The 24569-nt window shown below is 44.1% G+C and overlaps 1 protein-coding gene across 1 annotated transcript in view; it reads right to left on the bottom strand.

Moving 5' to 3' along the window:
- Positions 1 to 24569, bottom strand: part of CWF19L2 (CWF19 like cell cycle control factor 2) — an 860723-nt gene that overhangs the window by 622488 nt on the left and 213666 nt on the right. Inside the window, exons 7-8 of the mRNA XM_069202341.1 lie at positions 9475 to 9590; positions 6881 to 7629 (exon numbers count right to left, since the gene is read on the bottom strand). Of these exons, the coding sequence (XP_069058442.1) occupies positions 6881 to 7629; positions 9475 to 9590 (865 nt within the window). The remainder of the gene's footprint in view (positions 1 to 6880; positions 7630 to 9474; positions 9591 to 24569) is intronic.

Here is a 24569-nt window from a genome sequence, read left to right as displayed (position 1 = left end):
TATGAGGGGAGCCGCTTTGGGCACGCCTCCTGGACCGAAAAGACTGCAATTTGTGAGACAGGTCTATGTCACAGCACACACGCATGATCCGTGTTCACAAATGACAACGAAAATCAGGATAGAGATCCGAACATCATTACAGTTGGGGCACTCAGGGCAGGGCTACGTGTCCTTCATCATGCAATGGACTTTTACATCGGAGGAGTCACCCTTCTGACAAAGAGGCACTCCAGAAAGGCTACCCAAAGAGCAGAAGAAGGACTGGGTGATTAGGGCCGCCATTTGCAACTATTGTTCTTAAAGGACTGAGGGCATTTGGCAAATCTAACTACAACCTGGCGCTACCTTGCTTCAGTGAAAATATGGAAGTGCCCTTAGGATTTGAAGTAAGTAAGTAGAAGACTAAACATGGAACAGAGGTTTTGAAGCTCATGTGAAAAACATACAGGAATTGTAGTGAACACGAAAGGTGACTGCTGCATGCCACTTTCGACATCATTAGCAACCAAATCCTCTTGGAAGTCACTGCTGTGTATTTGAGGAATCTATAAACTGGTAGGCTGCCATTCTATCCAGGTCACCTCAACAAGTAATAGTAATATATTTTCTATTCCCCTTCACCCCCGCTCATCACTGAGAACCACAATGCAAAATATAGGTGCAGATGTGTTAGCAAAATGAACGAGACCTGAATCACTACGAATGAACACAATATGCAAAATGATAACTTATGCATTTAAATTTGAAGTAATTAACAAGAACCATATAAGCAAGCGGCAGTGACCAAACGTTGATAGAAATTAAAGATACATTTAAGGGGAATGTGAGATGTCCGCAAAATATTGCTTTAAACGGTGATGAACTGTGATTTTTGAAGAGGCACTGAGCCAGATGAACTGGTCAAAACTGAAACGGTTCAAAGATCTATCTTCAAGGGAGTTGAAGACTTTCCTAATAGAAGTTTGAGTAATAACAAATGGGGAATACTGAATTGCATTATGGCATTAACATCTGAACGCTCTTTTAAAAGAATGTTTGAGAGTCCTCCCCAAAAAACATTTGCGAAATTTAGAGGCAAATGGTACATTTAAAGTGCATTATGCCACCAATATTGTCATCGGATGGTAAACTTGAACTCACTTTACATGCAGGAGTTTGGTGGTTCTCGCCGAGGTACTTCTAGTGAATCTATAGTGAAATTATGGATTCTAATTATATTAATGTTGTGACATTGGTCAACCTATGGTAGGGTACGATAGGGCCACTGGAAAAAAACAACTGTGCTGTCACGTAAGAATCTATCACACGTTCTTCTTATTTCATCCTCTGCAGGATTATTTATACATTTCAGCAAAAAAATGTTAATTTCTTCTACCATAACACACGGCATGGGAAAATGAGCAGACCACTTCAGTCTTTAGTTGTCTTTACTGCTGGCAACTACAGTTTGCTGGGGCACATGTACACACTCATCTAAAAAGGAGTCTTCGAGGGTTAGATTTTTATAGGCACTTTGCAGTTACCAGTACCTGGCAGTAGCAAAGTAGTTTAGCATGACCCTGCTGTCGTCTATACCATAAAATACATTTATAGAAAGCTGCAATATCGACACGTCTTCATAAACCTCCTTTTTCATGTTTAGCATATAATAAACAAGCATAAAGCACTGGTGAATATACACATTTGGATGTTGACGCCACAACCTCCAGCTTTCTAAAGGAGTTTTCAAGCATTTGCATCTGACTCAAGACAGGGCCGGCCCAGACTCAAGAGGGGCATCTAGTAAGGCGCGTCCGGCAGAGTTCGGACGGGCCGCCAAGGGTGCTCTCTTTTGGTAGACGTACATGTGTTGTATCATAGGAGACCACATAGGCATTTATTTGTGTTTCTGAATCAGTGTAGAAGGCCTTCTGTTACTTCCACGATCCATGCCAGCTAGAGAAAGGAATATTTGTGAGACCATTTGGTACATCTGGGTCCGTCAGGCTTACATATGTTTAGAAAAGGGTTGGCTTGGCTACTCCCTCTAGGAATATTGGATGTGACTGTTTTGACTGAGGTCCTAGTATGAGTTTTTGTAAAAACAACTTGGGGTACATGCTGACTCTTGAGACCCACTTAACAACACTCGAAAGGGGAGTAAGAGAGACTTAATGCAATTTTAGTCCTGATGAAATCACAGTGTTGTATGTTTACTTACGTCTTAGGTCCATACATGCGTCAGCCTGTTTTTAACTAATGGTTGCCTACTACCGATAGAATTTAACTGTGAGGAGCCACCCACCTTATTTAATCCTCTCTACAACCGACCTTAGACTCAGTTTTTTCAGTGACAAATCCAGACTCAGCCACTTTGATAAGCCTACCTTTCTTCCAAAGCAAGCAATTCAGATGTTTTTATGATGGGGCCGCACTTCACCATTTGTATACGCTATGGACATCTCTAAAATTATACAAATAGGTAAGGATTTTCCATCCAGTTGCTTGGCCAGCACAGACACCTTTGACTGTCTGGTCAAGTGTTAAGAGACCCCTGTTCTGATGATCCTGTGAGGTATTCTTTCTTTTTATACACTAATTTTGAGACCTTTCCACTCTATAAAATATATCTATTTGGAAACAAAATTCAGACTAAAGCAAGCCAACGAGCATGGTAATTTATTTTTCGACTTCCTTAGTTGAATGGCATATGTCGGCAATTTTGCATTTCTTCTTTTTACTCTTTTCTCCAGAGAAAGGGGTGCTGGAGCTTTCTGAAAGACTGCTCAAGCTGTTACATATTTGACTCGAGAGCGCCGCTTACCAGTACCTTGCAATACTATACTGCATCTTTCAAAAGGCACGACCAATAGACATTCATATTGCATTTTTTTTTTAAAAATTACATTTCAGCATGTCACCAGGGCGCAAGAGCTTAATCGCGTTCTTTAGGTCAAGAGTAAGCGTTTGACCTCGTGTATACTTTTAGTATACTTCTTATAGCTTAAAGCGATTTCATGTGTTGGTTGCAGTGTCCTTTAAAAAATCTTGCTCGCGAATGGTAGGTTCTGCCTTTTTTGCCCTCCTTTTTCTGTTTCAGAGAAGTGACCAACTACTGTATTATTCCACTTTGGTTTCTTTATCTGTTGCTGTGACTGACTATTTTCGTTTTTTCTTGTGTCCTCCTCTCTCATTGTGGGCTGGTAGCTGCCTGTGTTTTATTGCAGCATTCCGTTCAGTCCATCTCCTCCCACATCGCTGACATTTGTTTTGGCTTTATTCCAGTGCTGTCCTCGTTTACTTCTGTCTCCTAAAATAAGCTTTTTTTTTTTTACAAAAGAAACCACCAGTCATTCAGCTCCCTGCTCACGAAAGCCACAATATGCCCTTTTTGGTAGAATGTACCTAAACCTGGAAGCAATAATGTGACACTTGCTTAGCCTTGCATCACAACTCTCTCTCCAGAGCCCCCCCTCTGCTTGTTGAAATGCAAGGCAAGAATGCTTGCAAGACTTTTCATTCTGTTAAAATAGAAAGAAAACACTTTTACAGCCTTATTTTCAATTTTCTGTTCAGATGTTTACACAACGCGAGGTAGTGCAGTCATCTCGTCTCTCGTCAAGGGCTTGTGATTTCTGATGCACCATTGCTTGTTGCAAATTTAGCTAAATGCTACATACATTCAATATGGTTGATTCAGTATCAATATGTTCCAAATTACATTTATGGTGCCTTGTTGCTAGCTGGCACTCTGTTCACATGTCATGCACCGTTTTTTATTTCTAAGCCCAGATAGATTTTAGTATTAAACACACACTTGCACCTACAGCATTGTTTTTACATGGGATTTATATGATTTATGTGCCTTACTGGCCATTCAGTAATAGCAGATTCTTATATATAACTGGCAGAAGTACTAACCATGCTTACATTTCACTCATTGTGACTTGCTTTACTGGCCCTTGTCAAACGCAACACCACAAAATTCAACCCCACACAATTTCACACCATATATACCACACCACATAATTCCACTCCACAACACAATTCCACTACACACCACATACAACCAATACACACCACAAAATTCCAAATCATGCTATATAGTCCAATGCCACGCCACATAAATCCCCTTCATGCCACTCCACAACGTATACCACTCAACATAATTCTACTACATATATTATCACATAATTCCTAGCCACATAATTCCAATACACATAGCTCCACTCAACACCACACAATTGAAGCACACACACCTCAAAGCCAAACAATTCCACTCAAACCCAAATGATTCCACTTCACACCACATAATTGCAATCCACACAGTAACATCATTACACATATTTCCAATCCAAGCCACATAAATCCATACTGACAACATAATTACACTCCGGTGCTATTAACTGCCAACGCTTCGAATAGCAAAGTTGCATACTCTTGAATCCACCCCTGGCCTCTTTAATCCACTGCCAGACACTCTGTGCCCTTTTAGCTCTGTTTTGTGGGTTCCTGCTTTCTCCCTTTGTGATCTTTCCATCTTTCACTTCCTTTGTCGTTCCCCTTTCAGTGTTTTTTCCTCTCTTGATGCAGAAAATGTCTGCCCACTGGCAACCACTGAATCAAATTAACCACTGGGTGCTGCCCCTCGTTCACCAGGTCTGTGCATTTCCAGTGTCTTAAAGTCTCATTTGGGGGGAGTGGTGGTGGGGGTGTGTGTGCACCCCACCATTCAATGTCTTTTTAAGCTCTCTCATGGCTGGAACTTTTGTTTTACAGCTGAGAGTAGTTAGTGTTTTAAGGGCCTTGTTTGTAATAGTATTACAGTAGGCCTAAAAATGTGTAAGGCACTACGCCTTCTAGGGGTTACATATATGGTTACAGTGCATTACTTTCTGCCATTCTGTTCTGCCCTTTAGGGGCTGACTATATGGTTACATGGCCATGTATCTTACAAATGCTACTTTCATTATGATGTCCTCTAGTAGCTGCTCTGTGCATTAGTCAAGATACTACAATATTTGCTGCACTCGGAAAATTGCTCCATACTGCTTTGCTGGGCATTTCTTTTACAAAACACTTTTGCCCATAACTCACCGTGTGGTGGCCCTAGGACAATGGGACCACCATCAACATTTTCAGCATGACATACTCTGTCTAGAGCATCTTCGGGTCCCCACACAAGGTGGGGGGGGGGGTGTCTGGTGCGGGGGGGGGGGGTGAGAGGGCGAATGCGTAAAATAATAACCTCCTCCCCCACCAGTCGGAGTCTTTTTAAGCCTTCTTATGGCTGAAACTTTTGTTTTACAGCTGGGCGTAATTTGTGTTTTGAAGGCCTTGTTTGTAATAGTAGGCCTGACACAGTGTATTGCACTACGTCCTGAAGGGGCTAAATATATGGTTACACTGCATTATGTTCTGCCATTCTGTTTTCGTGTGGTTAAGCCCTTAAGGGGCTGACTATATTATTACATGACCACGTTTTTAACAAATGTTATTTATATAGTAGTGCCCTCTAGTGGCTGTTCTGAGCACTACAGTCAAGATACTACAACAGTGGTTCCCAATCTGTGCGCCGCGGCTCGCTGGTGCGCCATCAAAACTAGCCAGGGGCGCCGCACACAGTTTGGGAACCACTGAGCTATTTATAGCCCTTGGGCCAGTTCGTACAAAATAAAACTACTCAGTTGTAGCAGCTCTTTTTTAATGTTGTCCTTGAGCGCCCTCTGGTGGTTAAACACAACTAAAGGGATTCTACATTTCACAATATTTAAACAGTTATGTTATAACTACATAAAAATGAGACCTGCCCATTTTACTAGGGTTACCGTCAACCAATATTTTCCCCTTACTAAAAAACACTATGCATGCTGTAATTAAACAACTGTTACATTTTTATTTTTTACAGTTATATATAGAATTACAATACCTTCATTGGCGTCATCCCAATTCTTTTCAGGGAGAAAAATGGATGTACTCCCTAGGCCAGGCTTACATCCCCCACCCGCCAACAAAAAGTAACATAATGGGGAGCCGCAGCCAGTGGCCAATAGATCAAGGGAGCCGTGGGTCGAAAATGTTTGGGAACCACTGTACTACAATATTCACTGCTCTTGGAAACTCAACCCTTAATGCTTTGTGGAGCATTCCTTCAACAAAACATTTTTGCCCATAACTCAACGCACAATGTGTCCTTTCTGTCTAGATCTCTGGATCCCCACACTAGATTGGGGGGGGGGACCCCAAAATAATAATATAAAAAATATAATAAATAATGGCAATATTTGAATTTTTTGCTCAACATAGAGGAAGAAGGTAAATATAAGTGCTTTTGTTATATGCAGGGCCACTGGTATTATGTGGCAGAGAAGACCAAATTATGTGGCAGGGATGACCAATTTATGTGGCAAGGAACGTCCAGTTATGCATTTACAACGCCAAAAGCTCTAACTCAAGCAAATGTGAGACCTATTGCATTGCAGATGCTTGTTCCCTATCTCTCCCCAGTGCTCTCTTCATTCCACAATCGTATCCCACTCCCCATCCTGGTTCCAGGAGCTGGAAAAAATGCTTGAGTTAATTTTCAAACTTTTCAAGCATCTATTTTTCTCATTGTTGTGCATCATTCTAACGTCACAAACCAACAATTAAACAGGAAAATTAAAAATAGCCGGTATCATGTCACGTGTTGCAATGCACACGTCACAATGCATACGGCAGCCATTTTGAATGGGTTATGTTTTAACGTTAAAGTTAGTCAGCCTTGCTGCATAAATTATGTGTCAGGTTCGACTAAATTACGTGACAATAAAATGCAAGTTGTGCAGCACAATACGTGGGGTGTTTTGGTATTTCAACATGCTTTTCTACAAATGGGTTTCCAATGAGTAACAGACAATACCTGGAGGTTGATGAATTCCTCTCTGGTGACAGATCACGCTTATCTGTGCTACACAGCAAGTGCTCTCCAACCGGTTTATGCTCTTTTTCTTTGGGGGAATTCTGTACCGTAGAAATCTTTTTTTGTGATGGCTCGGATTCCTGATGTGATTCTTCTTTAGCTATTGTGTCTTTTGCATTTCCACTGCCCCGTGCTGGAACATCTTCGTTTTCATACACAGGTTTTCGGAACCCCTTACTTAAAGGGCCCTGAGCGGGTAATGCAGAACTCTTCAGTCTTTCTGTGTTTCTACCTCCATGTTTGTAGGAAAATTCATTATTGTCACACGGCTTCAAAAACTTATATTTCTGACCACTCACATTAGAGGACCTTTCTCGCCTGTTCTTTGAGTCAATATCATCCCCTTTGGCAGTCCTGGACTCGTAATTCTTGTGTTCTGAACTCGAACTGGGTTTTGTAGCATCTCTTTCATCACATCTTGACCTGTGCTCAAAATGTTTTTTGTACTCCTTCCCCTGAGATGAGTCACTAGACCTATTCTTGGGACTTTCATTTGATGGGATTTTACATCCATCTTCTGCTTCTCTTTGGATTTTGTTCACGTTTCCCTCTCGTTTTCCTGCTTCTCTGGAGTCCATGTCCGAATATTTACATTTTCTCCAGTCTGACCTTCTGTCAACTGTGTCCCTGCAGCGCAACGAGGCCTGCTTTTCAGCTTCTCTCATTCTAGCTTCGAATGTCTCCACAGACTATAAAATAAAAGTATATTAAAGATTTATTATATTGCTCATTTCCTATGTTTATATTTCCAATGTAAAATAATTGATTCCAGAATGTGGAACTACTGGACTATAATTAACTGCAGCATTAATAAACAGGCATCACGTTGTCAAGATGAGGGGGCACTTACTTTCTCCTCCATCCCCAGGAGGAACTCCAGGAGGGACACGCTTCACTGTAAGCATTTTCATACAGATAAAAATACTCTACAGTTATATTTCACACTGCAAGCAACTGCTTTAACATCTCTACATTTTAGATGCAGGATCACCGTATTATCTCATTTTACGAGCACCTTTTTATTGAGATATTACAGAATATTTATAAATAAAATAAGAAATTAGTAAATACAGCATATCAAATGCATGTTAATAAGTGGGAAGGCTAACAAACATAAGTCGGACATCTTTGTTACTGTAAGAGCTACAAAGTTCCTCTTTAAAATGATACAAAAGGGAATGAAGTCTTCTTTAAATAAACATGTCCGTTTGTCAGTGGTATTTAGCCCATACTTCTGCACCTATTTCCCCCCTCCTGCCTTTAATTCTGTATACCCCAGATTCAACCTCAAACGCAGTGCCCATCGACTGCCGCGGCTTGTGATCCGACCAGTCTTAGAGTTTATTTACCTGGCTACTGTCATAGCCACAAAGCATACCCCTATGCATCTGGCTGGAATTCAGCTTTGATATATCATTCACTAACAATATAAAGGGTACTGATAAAGTAATAGCCGCAACCTGCATGCCTGATCATTTTGTAGCTCTAGCCTGCCAGAAATCTGTGAGCTTGATACAAGCCCTAAACATAATAAGTCATCTGCATTCCCCATCAGACTGCTAGGACAGTTTGAATTTGCTCAACTTTTCCATGCATGTTGTCTACTTGAGGTGTAATAAAACAGTTTTATAATGCAAGTCAAAATACTGGCAGTGCACTGATTTTTAGTGCTTGAAGAAAACTATATTCTACCATCTCAACTATAACCTAAATGTTCAATACCTTGTCCCACCCCTCAGCAAGCTGTACATTACAATGTAGTAAATTACTACTTAAGAATCAACAAATATATTGTATAACAGCTGTTTCTGGTTTATTAAGTACTTCTAGTAAGTCAATTTTGTCCAGGTACATATCCCATTGCTTCAAATAATCTCTTAGTTGGTGATATTTCTAAAACTTTCTCTGGGAAACTGACACTGCTCCGAAAGGTCATTTTATGTTAATATTTGGAAAGCATTCCAAGCTGTGGGATGCCGCACTGCGCCCACTTCTGGGCATTACTATAATTGAATATTTCAGGGAATGTAGTTTTTTTTCTCAATTGGGCTGCAACTCTTTATTAGTGGTATTTGAAGAGCTTTTCTGCAACGCTGGCATAATTTCTTGCCATCCTCTAGGGCTTTAAACCTTACCCTTTTGTTGTAATTTGGATCATTATTCATCGGGAACCAGCCAGAGGCCTAATTTCCCATTCATAATTAATATATACTCAACCCTACCTCTTTAAATTGATAATTAATTAGTATGGCTAATCTACTGCCCATAACTGACCAATGATAAAGCTGTAGGTCTGGTAATGCCCAGTCACCTCGAGTCCGAGGTATTTTGAGAAAGTTGTCTTGAGTGTTTAAATCACTAAGCTGTCTCTCTTATCTTATCTTATAACAAGGACAATAACTAGCATTAGCATTTCTAAAAGAAGTTGAAGAGTGATTTGCACATTAAGAATTATTGTCATATATCTATATCCATCGGAACGCATGGGATCTTCATAAGAAAAGTGCTTGAAATGACCATACACAGCAACTTACCCCATATCTTTCAGCAATTATTTCATTCAAATTTCGCTTGTCTTTCTCAGATTGCTCCTTCATTCGTTGATAGGATTTCTGTAGCCAACTCAAACCGCCATCTTCTACCAACATCGCTAGAGTGCATAAAACAAATTACAAGCGATTGTTAATTGTAGAGGAACCCGGGAACTGCCATACATCCCACCCAACAAAGCATCATTCAAACCCACTTTAACGCCTATTAGTTTACTGCTTTGTCCATCTGCCTGCGCAAGACATTCTTCAACAAAGGCAGAACGTTGGTCAGTGCTAACTTGTTCACCTGCTTAATTTGTCCCAGGTAGATCTTAAATAAATTACTTTTCACATTCATATTAGTAACCAACTGCCACACAAATCTGAATTTACTGTTGGACTCTACCTGATTAAAAGCTTTCTCTGTATCAGGTGAGAAAAACACATATTTTCATGTTATTTGACAACAAATTGTCAGCGATAAACAGTCTATTCTTATCCTCGGCTACCAAGTGTTCCATGAAAAAGATCTCCTTACAAGAATTAAATCAATAACATCCCAGTTTAAGTAATTTATAATGAGCAATATTACTCAACTTTGCAGAACTTAAAAGTCTAGATAAATAGAATGAACAGTATAAAAACCCATAGTAAGCTTATGTCCTTACATCCTGTTTACTTTTGTGGAAAAGAAACAAGTTTTATTTATTTTTTAAATAAGTTGTGGACCTCGCCTCTTCTGCCACTGGAATTTTCAGTCTGGCCACCGGCCACTGCCTTTGCTGGTAAGGAGCTAATTTCCCCATCCTGCAGCTCATCTAGCTGGGGGCGGAAAGAGATGGAGCATGTGAATGGGTGCCGTTGCAGTAATGTGTGGCTTAGAATATTTAATTATGTGTCGCTGCTGAATATACCATTAATATCTCATCTGCAAAAAGTTGCTAGGGCACTCCTTTTTCAGGTCTTGCTACAGACACTGCAGGAGCAGAGATTTTACTGATGAAATTTATAATTGACAAAATACTGTTCATTGATGAACTAATGTGTGATTTTTCTTATGAATGCTAACAAAACGGGTGACTTTTGTAAACGGCCACCATAATCTATTTTGTTTGCTACTTAGGCTAACTTTAGTGGTAATAGAGTGTTTTTTAATTTCTTAATGTTTACTCAAAAGAGTATGTTTAATAATTTGTAGACGTGTAAACAGCTACCTCTAGTGGAATTTTGTGTTATGTCTTACAAGGTCAGATTTATTAGGTCATTGCTAGAGTTTGACTGTGTTATTGTTTAGAAAATGTCACAAACGTGTGGGTTTCCCTCAAGGATGAAAGATGATGCAACATTGTTAGGCATTTCTTCCTGAACATGAGATTTTGACGAGATGGAACAATGGATTCAGAGATGAGACGGAAGAGAAGAAAAAATTGTTATATATTGTGTTTAGTTAATGATTTTGTCACTGAGAAATTGTCTGAGAATTTAGTGTACTATAAATGTGTAACTTTTAGTTATCTAACATTAGTTTTATTGGCTAAATGTACAACACCCCATGTCCTGACCAATCATGAGCTTTGAGAAAATTAATATAATGTTCTGTCACTTATTCTTGGAAGGAGTTAGAGAGAGAGAGAGATGAGTTTGAGTCGGTCCTTACGTAATATTTTCAGAGTTAGATTAATGGGGAGCTTTGCAGTCATGTAGACTTGGGGGATTTAAAGATCGTTCCTACTGATGGTGTCCCCCTACTGAAGCAATCTTCTTCTTGTTATCTTATGGGTAATGTATAAATTTGCAAATTGTTATATGTGTCTTGCTTTACAGGTACCAGCTGCAACTCGTGAATTAATTGCTGCACAATAATAATAATAATAATAATAATATTTTTGACATAACCAGAGTTAGTGTGTTTTTCTAAATTTGTGTTTCTAAAATGTTTACAGGAAGCCCAACATGTTAATGCTAATCCAAGGTTAGTGAGGGATTTTGTCTTTACATACTTGTGATTCATACTGACGTTCTTTGATCTATTGCTTCAATGTATATTATTTCACTGGCGCATATTTTGGTGTTATGTTGTGTCATAACACTCGAGTTAATTTGTTTACTTGCTTTGATTAAACTCAGATATATAAGGCGCTCTAATCAGCCATTGATGGTTCTTTATGCGTATCATTTGTGTTTGAGAATTATTTTCATGACTTTAGCATTGTTAACATAGGGAAATAAATGTATAAACCTTCTTAATAAACTATTTAGTCTTGCATTGTAATTAGATTATTGATTTCTTGTTTGTTGATGTTTATTGTGAATAATTATGAAATATACTATTGACATCCCCTCTAATCAATGTATCGATCCACTGGTCTAAGGCGCGAGATCCTCCATTTGGTCTGAGGTAATAGCTAGGATTTCTCCGCGCTATAGCAACACAAACAGACACCCAACAACACAAAATATACATAAAAAGTGCTCCAGGTCAGCCTCCTCAGCCATTGGCTTGTTTGGGCAAGTCCCCTTCAGGCGATGCTTTGATGAGCTGTCCATCGTTTCTCTATCAGCACACACTATATCACAAATGGTCACTAGTAAAAATATATATATTTTTTGACATTGTACACTTTTAACCAAAAACATATTACTCAGTTCGAGAATCACACACTATGATCATTTGGCCTGGGCTGCACCACTCAACCATTTAGCTGATTATGCCATGGTTGTGTCTTTCACCAACATTTACAAAGCCTCTTACTTCATTTGGTGTCTGCAAGGCTACACAACTTTAACTATTGCAGCAAGGCAGCCAGACAGGCACTGTGTAACATCACCTAGCCATTTTCATTGGCTGCACTCAGAACCCATTCTGGGGTAATGGGGCAAGCAGTGATTAATGGGCAACAACTGTCGGGTTGGGGCATTTTATGACTGAGGTTCGAGGGCCTGACCTACTATGGGACTGAAAGCTGGATGCCAACAGCACCTTTCTACATTTGAATCCAGGATAGTGAGAGTGAGCAGCAAGACTTCTGAGGAGATGGTGTGGGAGTAGAGAATCAAAACTAAAACAGTTAAGCAACAGGCGCAATAGGTACTGTTCAGCCCAGTGCTTCCCTTTGTAAAAGGAGAAATACTTCAGTCACATCAAAACGTACGACTGCACCTAGGAAATAAAAATCAGATGCACGGTTCTAAGACAGGTGCTACGGGGTTGTAAACATAAAGAAATACTCAAGGCATGCAGCTGACATAATACAAACCCTTAATATGGTGCTAGGAGCTTCCCTGATTCAGTGAACCATAGGCCAGCCTGCATATGTTTAACGTCTAAGGTTCTTTAGGGCAAGTCAGTGCCCACTGGGTTAAATAACCTGCAGGAGTTTTTAGCAAAGAAGACAATATCAAAGTTCAACTTTATTTGGCTAAAGTTACCTTCTGAAGCATAGGAGAGTTGTCATGCTCGCAGCTCCAAACAGTGCAGGGTGGCAGCCATACATAATCCAACTCTCAGCACTGGTGCTTGTATATGGTTGCTTGGGATGGGAGCGAAGCAGGTCCAGCAGCACCTTTAGCTCCCTTACTCACATGAATCCTTCCACTAGAAGGGTCTCAGATCTTCAATCACAAAACTCAATGTTGCGGCAGAGTCAGTACCAATTCTCCAACCTCGAGCAAATGACTGGGATGCTGCAGTCACACTACCTGACAAGTAGATTGGGGTTGGTAGGCTGATTCAACTTACTTGCCTTGTTGTGTAAACTTACAGGGATGTTGGAATTAGAAATGTGGTCTTTGGTTGGCAGTCAGCATTCCCCCTGTCCAAGCAAGGACCCTCACACTAGTCAGGGTAAAGGAGAAACGAACGAGTTACTTACCTTCGGTAACGACTTTTCTGGTGGATACATTAGCTACCTGTGGATTCCTCACCTGATGAATACTCCCATGGCGCCAGCATTTGACGGAAATCTTCTTACTAGTCTCTGCACGTCGACGAGGACGTCACTCTAGCCCACGCGACGCCGTCTGACGTCATACAGGCAATAAGAAGTCCTCGCCGACGTGCCGATGACAGTACCAACATTTTTTACGTGCATGAGAATAATAATAATAACCCAATGCAATGAAAGAGCAAAGCAACATCTCTTAATATTGTAAATCACACAACATTGCAATAAAATAGCTGTAGATTTAATATAACCTTTTTTTTTTTTTTTTTTTAAACAAATAAATATATTTATACATACGAATCATGTATATACCCAATATATATATAGATTTATATATAAATATACACATATATACAAATATCATACATGCAAAATGTATTGCAACTTTGAAGACCAAAAGGAGCACACTCAAGGATTGCTTGGAGAGACCAAAAAGGCAACGGGGAGGCGGGTGGGACCGTGAGGAATCCACAGGTAGCTAATGTATCCACCAGAAAAGTCGTTACCGAAGGTAAGTAACTCGTTCTTCTGATGGATACAACTACCTGTGGATTCCTCACCTGATGAATAGAGTCCCAAAGCAGTACCACGCCCGGCGGTGGGTGCCTAAATGGTCAAACCAAGAAATCCTGCAGCACTGACCGTGCAAAATGACCGTCCCTTCTGACCTCAGAGTCCAAACAGTAATGTTTCACAAAAGTGTGAAGGGACGACCAAGTTGCGGCCTTGCAGATGTCAACCACAGGAACACCCCTGGCCAAGGCCGAAGAGGCCGACTTAGCTCTGGTGGAGTGAGCTCTAATGCCCTCAGGCGGATCCTTCTTTGCCAAAGAGTAACAGATTTTAATGCAAAGAACAACCCACCTGGAGAGTGTTCTCTTGTGGACTGCCTTTCCTCTCCTCTTGCCCACGTATCCGACAAACAGCTGATCCTCCAGCCTGATATCCTTCATTCTGTCGATATAGAAGCTCAACGCCCTTTTTGGGTCCAGGCGATGTAGTCTTTCTTCCTCCTTTGAAGGATGAGGCGGAGGATAAAACGTGGACAAAGTGATTGTCTGAGCCAAATGGAAGGGTGAAACAACCTTCGGAAGGAAAGCAGCCTTGGTCCTCAACACCACCTTATCCCCATAAAACGTTATATAAGGGGGTTTAACCGATAAGGCCTGCAACTCACTCACTCTCCTTGCAGATGTTATAGCTACCAGGAATACTGTTTTAATAACCAAATACCTTAAGGGGCAAGAATGCATAGGCTCAAAAGGGGACCCCATAAGGAAAGTCAGGACCAAGGACAAATCCCATTGAGGCATAACGAATGGTTTTGGAGGATATTGATTCAGAAGACCTTTCAAGAATCTAAGAACAATAGGGGATTTAAATAACGATGGTTGGTCTGGAAGACAAATGAAGGCTGACAAGGCCGACAAATAACCCTTAATGGTAGCTACTGCACAACCTTTCTGCGCTAGAGACAGTGCAAAAGACAAAACATGTGACAGATGAGCATGTAAGGGATCAATCTGTCTCTCTCCACACCACATAACAAATTTAGACCACCTATTAGCGTAGATAGATTTAGTGGAGTGTCGCCTGGCCGCTAAGATAACATCCACTACATCCGGCGGGAGAGAGAAGGAACTCAGGTTGCCCCGTTCAATCTCCAAGCATGTAGGTGCAGACTCTGGAGGTTGGGGTGTAAAACCTGCCCCTGCGACTGCGAGAGGAGGTCTGCCCTGAGAGGGAGACGGAGCGGAGGGCACAGTGAGAGTTGGAGAAGGTCGGAGTACCATACCCTCCTTGGCCAATCCGGAGCTATTAAGATGACTTGGGCCCGGTCTTGGCGAATTTTCCTCAACACTCGAGGAATCAAGGGTATGGGGGGAAACGCGTAAAGCAACTGGTCGCACCAGGTTATCTGAAACGCGCCCCCCAACGCTCCCTGCATCGGATACTGGAGGCTGCAGAATAACGGGCAATGCGCGTTCTCCCGAGTGGCAAACAGATCTATCCGAGGAAACCCCCACATCTGGAAGATTAAACAGACTTGATCTGGATGGAGACGCCACTCGTGGTCTGCCGAGAATTGGCGACTGAGACTGTCCGCACGTACATTCAAGACCCCGGCCAGATGATTTGCCACCAAGCAAATCTGATGGTCCTTTGCCCAGGACCATAGCCGAAGAGCTTCTCTGCAGAGAAGGTACGACCCTACTCCTCCCTGTTTGTTTATGTACCACATCGTGGTAGTATTGTCCGTCAGGACCTGTACCGACTGACCACGAAGGGATGGGAGGAAGGCCTTGAGAGCCAAACGTACAGCCCGTAACTCCAACAGATTGATATGAAACACCTGTTCCTCTGGAGACCAAAGCCCTTTGATCTCCAGATCCCCCAGATGAGCTCCCCATCCTAGGGTGGAGGCATCCGTTATTACCGTGGCCACTGGTGGCGACTGCGCGAACGGCTTCCCCTGTGAAAGATTGTTGCCCGCAATCCACCACTTCAATTCCACAGCAGCATCTCTGGAGATCTTGACAGTACCTTCTAAATCTCCCTTGTGTTGAGACCACTGCCTTCGGAGGCACCACTGAAGAGCCCTCATGTGCCAGCGAGCATGCGTGACCAACAGAATGCAGGAGGCGAACAGACCGAGCAGACGAAGGACCTTGAGGACTGGAACTACCGCTCCATTTCGAAACATTGGAACCAATTCCTGAATATCTTGAATCCGCTGAGGCGGAGGAAAGGCTCGACTCAATGTTGTATCCAGTACTGCCCCTATGAACAGGAGGCGCTGAGAGGGCTCCAGGTGAGATTTGGGCACGTTCACCGAAAAGCCCAGGTCGAACAACAACTGGGTTGTTGACTGCAGATGATGCGACACAAGCTCCGGGGACTTGGCTTTGATCAACCAGTCGTCCAAGTAAGGGAATACTGCTATCCCCTTCCTTCTGAGCTCCGCCGCAACCACTGACATCACCTTTGTGAAGACTCGAGGTGCTGAAGTAAGACCAAACGGGAGGACCGCAAACTGATAGTGCTGCGACCCTACCACAAACCGGAGATACTTCCTGTGCGACTTGAGTATCGGGATATGAAAGTAAGCATCCTGCAAGTCGACAGACACCATCCAATCTTCCTTGTTCAACGCCAAAAGCACCTGTGCTAGGGTCAGCATCTTGAACTTTTCCTGTTTGAGGAACCAATTCAAGATCCTCAGATCCAGGATTGGTCTCAACTGACCATCCTTTTTGGGAATCAGGAAGTATCTTGAGTAACAACCTCGACCCTTTTCCTGCTCTGGGACCAACTCTACCGCGCCCTTTGAAAGGAGGACTTGAACCTCCTGTTCTAGCAACAGGAGGTGTTCTTCTGAACAATAAGATGGGCGGGGCGGGATGAGGGGCGGGAACTCCCGAAAGGGAAGGGCGTAGCCTTTTCCCACAATGCCGAGAACCCAAGTGTCCGTTGTGATAGACTTCCACTTGTGGAGAAAACGCTGTAATCTTCCCCCTACAGGAGAGGAGTGAGTGGGAAACGGTGGAAGCCTAAGGCTGCTTCCCCTGCTGCACCCCTCCAGAGGACGAGGAAGAGGCAGAGTGCTGTTGAGAGGCTCCTCTGGTACGGACCCCACCCCTCCCCCTCCCTCTAAATGACCTATAGGGGAGGGAAGAGGCGGGTTGCTGGAACCTCCCCCGAAAGGAAGAGGAATAAGAGCCACGCCCAAATCCCCGAAACCTCCTGAAAATTCTAGAAGAGGCAGAGGAAGAAGGAGCTTGCAGTCCTAACGATTTGGCTGTGGCTCTGCTCTCCTTAAATCGTTCCAAGGCTGAATCTGCCTTGGCTCCAAACAGTCTGTCCCCATCAAACGGGAGGTCCAGCAGGGTCGACTGCACATCCGCAGAGAACCCTGAGTTTCGGAGCCAGGCCTGTCTTCTTGCCACCACAGCCGTGCCCATCGCCCTGGCCACCGAGTCGGTCGTGTCCAGCCCAGACTGGATAATCTGGGTCGCGGCAGCCTGGGCGTCCGAGACCACATCCAAAAGACCCTGGGGAAGCTCCGTGAATGAAGACGAAATATCATCCATCAGCGCATGGATGTACCTCCCCAGAATGCACGTGGCGTTGGTGGCCTTCAACGCCAAACTGCATGACGAAAATATTTTCTTGGACTGCGCATCCAGTTTCTTGGAGTCTCTGTCTCCAGGCACCGTCGGGAAGGAACCAGGCGCTGACTTTGAGGAACAGGAGGCTTGCACCACCAAGCTCTCCGGCGTAGGGTGTCTAGAGAGAAAGCCAGGGTCAGATGGTGCAGCTCGATACCTCCTGGCCACAGCCCTATGAACGGCCGAGGAAGACACCGGCTTCTTCCACACCTCCAACACCGGATCCAGCAAAGCCTCATTAAATGGCAAGAGAGGCTCAGCTGCAGCAGAGGCCGGATGCAATACCTCTGTCAGCAAATTCTGCTTTGCCTCTGCCACCGGCAAAGGCAGGTCCAAAAAGCTCGCTGCCTTCCTCACCACAGCATGAAAGGAAGCAGCCTCCTCCGTATATTCCCCTGGAGATGAAAGGTCCCACTCAGGGGAAGTGTCCAGCCCACTGGCTGTATCCAGACCATGCAGTCCGTCTCCAGAGTCCTCAATCTCTCCCTCCTCTAGGACTCGCTGGTACTCTTGTTCTTCTAAAAGACGGAGAGCACGCCTCCTCGAATGAAGTCTCTCCTCGATACGCGGAGTCGACATGGCCTCCGCCGACGTCGAAGAACGGCGCCGATCTCCAGAAGCATCTGACGCCGCGTCCGGCGCCACAGGCAGCTTCGGCGCCGAGGCAGGAGCCGGAGGACGAGGTCTTGGAGCCGATGGACCAACCGGAGTCACAGGGCAAAATCCTGACTTCGACGGAGGGGCAACCTCCGGGGCCGAAACATCCGAAGCCACCGGAGCGGCCACCGACGCCGGCACCGGCGCCGAGCCCACATTCCCAAAAGGGAGAAAGGGCATAAAGGGTGCCGGCCGAAGAGGCGCAGGATCACCCAACGAAAAGGCCAAGGGCCCCGAAGGACCAGCCGGAGCAGCTCCTGGAGCCATCTGCTGAAAGATGGTATACATCGCATTAAGAAACGCGGTACTATCGGCTCCAGGAGTGGGAAAAACCGGATACTGGGGTGCCTGGATCGAGGGCGACCCCGACGCCGGCCTCGACGTCTGCGACACCGGAGAAAACACAAGAGGCTGCACCACCTCAATCACTGACGCCTGACCAGGTGAAGCCGGTGACGCCGGAGAGGGCAACGGCGTCGATGGATGCGGCGTGACCGTGGGGCTGACCTCCCAAGTCCTCCGACGCCGAGCCGAAGGTGACCTCGAATGAGACTCCTTGCTGGAGTGACGTCGTGAGTCTCTACGGCGCCGGGAGTCTCGATGACGCCGGTGAGACCTTGGCGAAGAAGACTTCTTATGATGTTTCTCCTTCTTCTTTGACTTTGCCATGAATAACTTGGCCTCGCGCTCTTTGAGGGCCTTCGGATTCATGTGTTGACATGAATCGCAAGTCGAGACGTCGTGGTCGGAGCTCAAACACCATAGACAGTCGGAGTGAGGATCTGTAACTGACATCTTGCCCCCACACTCTCGACAGGGCTTGAAACCCGACTTCCTCTGAGACATTGTTACCGCAGAGAAGACTACGCAGCAGACAATACACTAACCACGAAGGTAACAGTAACTCCCTCGAAGATAACCGTTTCGAATGCACGGAAAAAAGGGAACTGTCATCGGCACGTCGGCGAGGACTTCTTATTGCCTGTATGACGTCAGACGGCGTCGCGTGGGCTAGAGTGACGTCCTCGTCGACGTGCAGAGACTAGTAAGAAGATTTCCGTCAAATGCTGGCGCCATGGGAGTATTCATCAGGTGAGGAATCCACAGGTAGTTGTATCCATCAGAAATACCTGGTTAACCCTCGCTCACCCCCTTGGTAGCTTGGCACAGGCAGAAAGGCTTAACCCAGAGACAATATGTAAAGTATTTATACCAACACACATAGTAATACAGTGAAAACACTACAAAAATGACTCAACACCAGGTTAGAAAAATAGCCAATATTTATCTGAACAAAACAAGATCAAAAACGACAAAAATCCAGCATACACAGGCAAAGTTATGAATTTTTAAGGATTAAACTCCAATATAGCGCTTAGAAACACAAATGCTTTGAACTGGTGACGGAGTCGTTCCCAACCATCTGACGCCAATAGCGCCAGTCACGGAGTCACACGGAACCCCAGGTACAGTACCTTGTGAAAATGAGGAAACATGCTAGTGCACTGAGTAGGGGGTCGCGGCGTTAATAGATCCGATGCGGCATTGGTTCCGGTGCTGCGCGGCGAAGGCACAGAGGCGTCACAAAGAGGCATTGAGTCCTTGCTGCAGAGCAGTGGAGGTGAGGCAGCGTTGAGCGAAGTGTTGGATCCTCCCACTTCCCACAGAGTCGATATCTGGCCGTCAAGGTGTGGTGCGGCGAAGTCGGGTGTCACGGATGTCGGTGACACCCGACTTCGGGGCTCACGGACTTCGGCGAGGCTGCTGCGGTGTCGGGTCTGCAGGGTTGTTGCGGTCCAGCGAGGACCACAGCTTCAGTTGCAGGCGGCATTGCGGAATCCAGAAGCGGCGGCAGTCCTGGGTCATCCGAAGTCGGTGCACTTGGTTTTTCTTGGTTTTCCACAAGCTTCTCCTTTTAAGGGCCCAGGGACTGGATTAGGAACCACCTGGCAGGGCAGAAGTGTCAGCAGAGAGTCCAGGTGATGGCAGACAAAGGTTGTGATGACCCTGAGACTTCAGAACATGGGGCAAGCTCAGTCCAAGCACTTGGAGATACCTCTCAAACAGGAATATACCACAAAGTCCAGTTTTTGTCCCTTTTTATCAAGCAGAAGTAGCAACTGCAGGATAGCCCAAAGAAGCACAGTAACAGGCAGGGGCAGCACTTATCCTTCAGCTCTTCTCCGGGCAGAGGTTTCTCTTGAATCCTTGAAGTAATCAAAAGTCTGGGGTTTTGGGCCCAGTACTTATACCCATTTCTGCCTTTGAAGCTGCCCAACTTCAAAGAAATGTCTCTGTTGTTTACAGGATCCTGCCTTGCCCAGGTCTGGCCCCAGACACACACCAGGGGGTTGGAGAATGCATTGTGTGAGGGCACGCACATCCCATTCAGGTGCAAGTGACCACTCCTCCCTCCACTCTAGCCTAGATGGCTCATCGGGGTTTGCAGGCCACACCCCATCTCCCTTTGTGTCACTGTCTAGAGGAGATTCACCAACAGCCCAACGGTCAGTCTGGCGCAGACAGGGAATCCACAAACAGGCAGTCACAGAATGGCTTAAGCAAGAAAATGTCTACTTTCCAAAAGTGGCATTTTCAAACTAACAACCTAAATACCAACTTCATTAAAATATGTATTTTAAAATTGTGAGTTCAGAGACCACAAACTCCATATTTCTATCTGCTCTCAAAGGGAAACTGTACTTTAATAATATTTAAAGGCAACCCTAATGTTCACCTATAAGAAAGATAGGCCTTGCAATAGTGAAAAACGAATTTCGCAGAATTTCACTGTTAAGACATGTAAAAACACATCACTACATGTCCTACTTTTAACATACACTCCACCCTGCCCATGGGGCTACCTAGGGCCTACCCTCCCTTATGGGTGCCTTACATGTATAAAAAGGGAAGGTTTGGGCCTGGCAAGTGGGTACACTTGCCAAGTCAAATTTGGCAGTTTGAAACTGCACACACAGACACCTCAATGGCAGGTCTGAGCCATGTTTACAGGGCCACTCATGTGGGTGGCACAATCAGTGCTGCAGGCCCACTAGTAGCATTTGATTTAGAGGCCATGGGCACCTCTAGTGCACAGGGACTTACTAGTAAATCAGATTATGTTAATCATAGAAAAGCCAATCACACATACAATTTCACATAGGGAGCACTTGCACTTTAGCACTGGCCATCAGTGGTAAAGTGCCCAGAGTTAACAACATCAGCAAAAACAGAGTCCGGCACATAGCAACAACCTGGGAAGCAGAGGCAAAAAGTTAAGGGAGACCACACGAAGGATGCCAGGTCTAACACAAGTAGACTTGGGTTGGTAGGCTGATTCAACTTATTTGCCTTGTTGTGTAAACTTGAAGGGAGGCAGGAATGCCCTCTCCAGACATCAGTCGGTACCTACTACATATGTTACATATACAGCTGTCCACATTCTGAGCACAGCTGCTGGGCGTCTTCTCTATGGGCAGCCTTTTCCTGAAGGGCTACGTGCTCCATCTCTCCTTTCTTGGAGGCCATACCACAGGCAGACACACAGCTCCCTAGAAAGATGATATCCAGGGACTTCTCACCTCTGGGAAACTGACCATCAGAGATACCAGCCATGGATCTCAGCTGCTCTTTGCGTATTCTGCAGGGAACACTCTTCCTTGGTCAGTCAAGAACTTGGAACTAGAACCAAGTACGAAAGTTTCGGTCCCATTTTCACACACATTTAGTTTCCCGATGGGGATGTTAATCCCACTGTCAATGTCCAGGAACTAGTTTGGAGTAGTTCCTTTTCATAGTGCATTCTTCCTTTTGCAAAGCTGACATATTCTTTGTCAACGGTGATGGCCCTTACAAAAGAAAGTGACAGTGCTGCAACAGAGGTAGTGTAACACAAGGGAAACACATTAATTGCCAGGGTCCTGGAAGAACAAGTAACAGAGGTCCCCATTTGAAGGAATATGCTAATTAAATTTATAATCAATTAAACAATTAAAGTCATAAAAATGGCGCAGTGAGTGCCAGTACAGAACAATGTTCTCAGTGCTTTTTCATAAATGACACACGCATGTGAAAAATGTGATCATCTTCTGTGTCAAAATAACAAGAACACAGTCCTTCATAGCAAATCATATATTCGAAAGTGGGTCTGCGGTATAATCAACAGCGTTTCGATCCTCAACAAATAACAGAATCAACCAACAGGACTCTAACATCTATCATGATCCCAAGACCATATCTGTAGGCAGTGAGAAGGGTAATAACTACCCAGAAGTCATCCGTAAACAAACAACTTGTGAGAATAGCCTCAAATTCCAAATTGGGTGCGAGGGGCCAGTTGCGGTTGAAGTCAAAGGACATTGTTCCTGCCTTGGCCAACAGGACTTTATTGATCCTGTAGCCTGTTTCTGTCCGCTTTGGCCTCTATCTGCCTCATGGTGATTCCACACATAGGAACCAACAAACAGTCCCATGCAACCAGTCCCTGGCTTCTAGTGTGTACTACCCACTGATCCTATGCAGTTGACCTGCGCGAGCAAGTATTTAAAAAGAATCCTTGCCAATAAACATCGCCATCCAAAAAACCTTCCGTTCGTTAAGGACTCAGTTTTTTGCTATTGTGATTGCATACTTAAAGTTGATTTACTTTCCAGTTCTCAGCATGTCTAAGCCAAGGCTGATTTCTGTCTACACTGACGTGTTTGTTATGAAATGATGGCCTTGAGGCAGTTAGACCAACTGCTCTTCCTCTGAGATCCAAAGATTCTTTCTCTCTCACCAAGACGGCAGTGACTGACTATTCTATATGAGTCAAACAACTTATTTTAGGAAAATACAACCTTTTGATTCACGATGTAAGGTGGGAATAAAAGTGTGAGAAATCACTTACAAAGTCATGTGAGAAGCACTGTGCCTTTCACAAGAAAACAACCATTCAAAATAAATATTAATGCTATCAGAATATAAGATAAATGTAGCACACATTGTTACATGATAATAAAGATAAATTCATATGAGCTAGTGCATGATTCCAAATAATGATAAGTGAGAAAATGCGTAACGTGGGGGGCTCCTAACAGGCATACAAGGCAAAAGACAAGATACCTTAATAACCAGATAAGATGTTTATACTACAGCAGTGCCAGGACCCCTCATCCAGTCCTGTGCGCATAGCTGTCAGGTCATACAGTGCTTGAAAGAAGCTGCCAGAATCACTCTCCATAGGCAGGGAGTGGCAACCCAGGGCCATGGAGTGGCAACCCAGGGCCATGCAGGGGCCCCCAGGGATAGGGAGATGCATTACAACGGGATATGGGAAAGCAGTTGCAAGTCCTCAGATAATGGTTCATGTGCTTTACACGATAAGGTTCACAAAGCTGCTGCCACAAGAATGGGCAGTGCTGCCTGCAACCCAATACCCCCTCTATTGAATTAGGGGCCACTCAAATACCAGCTATTTAGACAGAGACAGTACTTCTGAAGTGAAGATCAAAGAGATGCCACATGTGATTCATAATGATTTTCAATTTTAATTGGGAGCCGCACTGTTATTTTACAAGTCTGGGCTGTAAACGCCTCTATTAATCAAAGGCCAAATACAGTAATTATCAATTAAACATTCACAGCTGGCCATTGTACAGGCAAAATGAAAATGGATGAGCACTCCTGGAAGGAAAGGATTGAAGGCTCAGAGGTTATCATGCTTAACTTGATTCCTTTTAACTCTGGGCGTTTTTCAAGCTGGTAAAATAGATCAGTGGTTTTGTGCTCCGGCTGTAGATCTCAGGGGCGGGTCGATATTTCAACAAGCATTGGCAAAGCCAACACTCTCACCAGCCAATAAAGACCTATGGCTTTGTGAAAGGTTTTTTTTCATTTAAAAGAGAAAAAAATGCTTTTCACATTAGCTGCGCCGCATCGGTAAAAAAAAAAAAAAAAAAAAAAAAAAAACAGTGACGTAGACCGACCTCACCACCCATGCATCGTGACGCAATAGCTATTTCTTTTTTTGTTTTCAGTCACCATTCCAAGATGGCAGACAACCATCTCTGAGGAGTAAATTAAAATAATATAAAAAGTGTGAGCTACATTTTTTGTTAAGGAGAGGCCCCACAACAATTTGTCGCTGCTGGACCCTGCAAACTATAAAAAAAATAAATTAAAAACAAAATCAGGGAGGGGAGAGCACTGGTGGTGTGGGGATGATGGAAATGCTGACATGTAGCAGGATGGAAGCAATGGAAGAGCGGATGGGACTGTAAAATAAAAAAAAGATACCGACAAAACCAAGAGGGACGAGGACAAGATGGAAGGACAGTGGGCAACACAG

This window comes from Pleurodeles waltl, chromosome 8, assembly GCF_031143425.1.
Source record: "Pleurodeles waltl isolate 20211129_DDA chromosome 8, aPleWal1.hap1.20221129, whole genome shotgun sequence".
Classification (NCBI taxonomy): Eukaryota; Metazoa; Chordata; class Amphibia; order Caudata; family Salamandridae; genus Pleurodeles; species Pleurodeles waltl.
Note: the sequence above shows the minus strand (reverse complement) of the source record. Positions and strands in the feature narration are given on the sequence as shown.